This window comes from Orycteropus afer, unplaced genomic scaffold, assembly GCF_000298275.1.
Source record: "Orycteropus afer afer isolate SDZICR_OR568_19922 unplaced genomic scaffold, OryAfe1.0 scaffold00650, whole genome shotgun sequence".
In the NCBI taxonomy this organism is placed as follows: Eukaryota; Metazoa; Chordata; class Mammalia; order Tubulidentata; family Orycteropodidae; genus Orycteropus; species Orycteropus afer.
This window is the reverse complement of record NW_006922237.1, coordinates 399,348-401,987: the sequence shown is the minus strand read 5'-3', so window position 1 is coordinate 401,987 and position 2,640 is coordinate 399,348. Positions and strand designations below refer to the sequence as shown.

General features: G+C 36.1%; 1 protein-coding gene across 1 annotated transcript; it reads left to right on the top strand.

Annotated features, from left to right (window-relative positions):
• Positions 1-2,148: 2,148 nt before the first annotated feature.
• Positions 2,149-2,640, top strand: LOC122151688 (olfactory receptor 4C11-like; the record flags this gene model as incomplete). The annotated part of the gene is made up of 1 exon (XM_042783087.1): positions 2,149-2,640. A coding segment is annotated over exon 1 (492 nt), but the record flags the coding sequence as incomplete, so codon positions are not given.

Here is a 2,640-nt window from a genome sequence, read left to right as displayed (position 1 = left end):
TGGAATGCCTGCAATGATTTTCTGTATGCATGTGAGTAAGTGTAGTTACAGTCCAGTGGATCAGTAAATGAAGCAGTAGCAAAAATACAGAGGGTAGAAATCACTCCCTAAGAGACTGTACCCATGTAAACTCATACCCAAACTATAGGAGGTTGGTGGTTTTCCACACTTGCCAGCACTATATGTCAATAAAAGTATATCCAAAACAATCACTTTATTAATATGAAAGGTAAAAAAAAAAATCTAGTTGGAATTTAATTTCAATATTTTTAACGGTGATGAAAACAAACATGTTTTCATAATTTAATTCTTTAGGGAAAAGGTCTCTTTTGTCTATTATTTGTGATGACTTTTCACTTTTTTTTTAAATGGAGTGGTAATATGTATTTGTTTGAAGAAATATGCCTGCACATGTATTGTAAATATAATTTACTAGTTTGTCAATTATTTTTCTTTGGACTATGTTACTATTTGGGGGATAAATGCGATGATGTACATAAAACAATTTGCTTATCTTCTGGCATATGTTGTTCTTTTTGTTGTTAGGTGCTGTCAAGTTGGATCTGACTCATAGCAACCCTATGTGTAACAACACAAAATATTGCCTGGGCCTGCACCATCCTCACAGTCATCTCATGTTTGAGCTCATTGTTGTAGCCACTGGGTCATTCCATCTCCTTGAGGGTCTTCCTGTTTTTAGCTGACCTCCTATTTTACCAAGAATGATATCCTTCTCTCGAGACTGGTCCTTCTGGTTAACTTGTCCAAAGTAAGTCAAACAGTTTTGTCATCCTCAATTCTAACGAACATTTTAGGTATACTTCTTGTAAGATAAATCTGTTAGTTCTTTTGGAACTCCGTGATATAGTCAACATTCTTTGTCGAGATCATAATTCAAATGTATCAGGTTTTGTTGTTGTTGTTGTTGTTTTGTGCCATCTAGTCAGACTCGAATCATAGTGACCCTTTCTTGGGTTTCTGAGGTGGTATCACTACGGAAGTAGATTGCCCAACGTTCCTTCCAAGGAGTGGCAGGTGGGATCGAACCTCCAGCCTTCTGTTTAGCAGTCAAGTGCCTCAGGCAGTACGTTACCATTGTCCAGCTCTCACATGAATATAACACAATTTGAAGATACCATGGCTTAGCTCAGGCATACACTTAGGCATATAGTTAGATATAAATACATATTTGTTTCTTTTAAAACTCTACTTGTCTTATTGAAGTCAAGATATAAGACACTCAAGAATATACATGAGAAGAATAACATTGAAAATCTTCTTTCAGGACTTGGAGCTTCCTAAGATCTTTGCTAGGTCCTTAGTGTGTTAGCTTTAAACCTGAAATTTGAAAGAATGTTCTGATATGTGGCAAATGTTCTCCCTCTCCTTTTTCTTAACTATATCCTCCATCTTTCTTGTTTCTTAAGAAATTGTATTTCATAAAAAGAAACCGAAAAATGATGAATAAGGAGAAGGATACCTCTTTAGACAACATGGTATTATAAATTTTGTAACTGGACTACCAGGATCAAGAACTATGAAAGCAATTTAAAGTAAGTTACAAACAAGTTTTCTCTGTTTTGAAACACAGTGTTCTAATATTGATAGATGTTTGCTAAAAACTGAAGAAATACATTCAACTCAGGAAATTATTGTGAAATAGCAAGGAAATAATCATAAGATTTTTTTCAGAGGTGGATAGCTCCATCATTCTTGTCTGTCTGCCTTAGTCGAGAAGCTCCACTAAAAACTGTCCACCATTGGTGACCCTACTAATATATGAAATACCAGTGGCATAGCTTCCAGCTTGTCATAGTAACATGCAAGGCATCACAGTACAAAAAACCTGACAAGTGATAGAGGAAATTATCCACTTATGACAAACCTACCATTAATGTTTATTATATTTGAAAAATCATTTACTTTATTATTACTTTCCTATTACAACCTCATATACAACCAAGTAAATAATTATTATGACTTTCCCTTTATGCACAAAAAATTAATACACTGAAAAGTAAATTATTACCCATTGCAAATACATAGGTATTTGATCTCAAAATGCAGTTTTCATGTTATAAAATGATTGCTTTTCCTCTTGCAGAGTAACTCTTTCTAACTTCTACTTTCCCTACATCTACTGAAACAATGCAGCAAAACAAGAGTGTAACTGAGTTCGTGCTGCTAGGATTGACACAGGATCCTATGAGGCAGAAAATGGTGTTCATAATCTTCTTAATTTTCTACACTGGAACTCTAGTGGGGAATTCGCTCATTATTGTGACCATCAAGTTCAGCCGGGCTCTTGGGAGCCCCATGTACTTCTTCCTGTTTTATTTGTCCTTTGCTGACACATGCTTTTCAACTTCCACAGCCCCTAGGCTAATTGGGGATGCTCTCTCTGCAAAGAAAATCATATCCTACAATGAGTGTATGATGCAAGTTTTTACAATGCACTTATTTGGCTGCATGCAGATCTTTGTCCTCATCCTCATGGCTGTTGATCGCTATGTGGCCATCTGTAAGCCCTTGCGTTACCCAACCATTATGAAACGTCAGGTCTGCCTCATCTTGATTATTCTGGCCTGGATTGGGTCTTTTATACATTCAATAGCTCAGATTGCCCTGGCCTTGAAACTG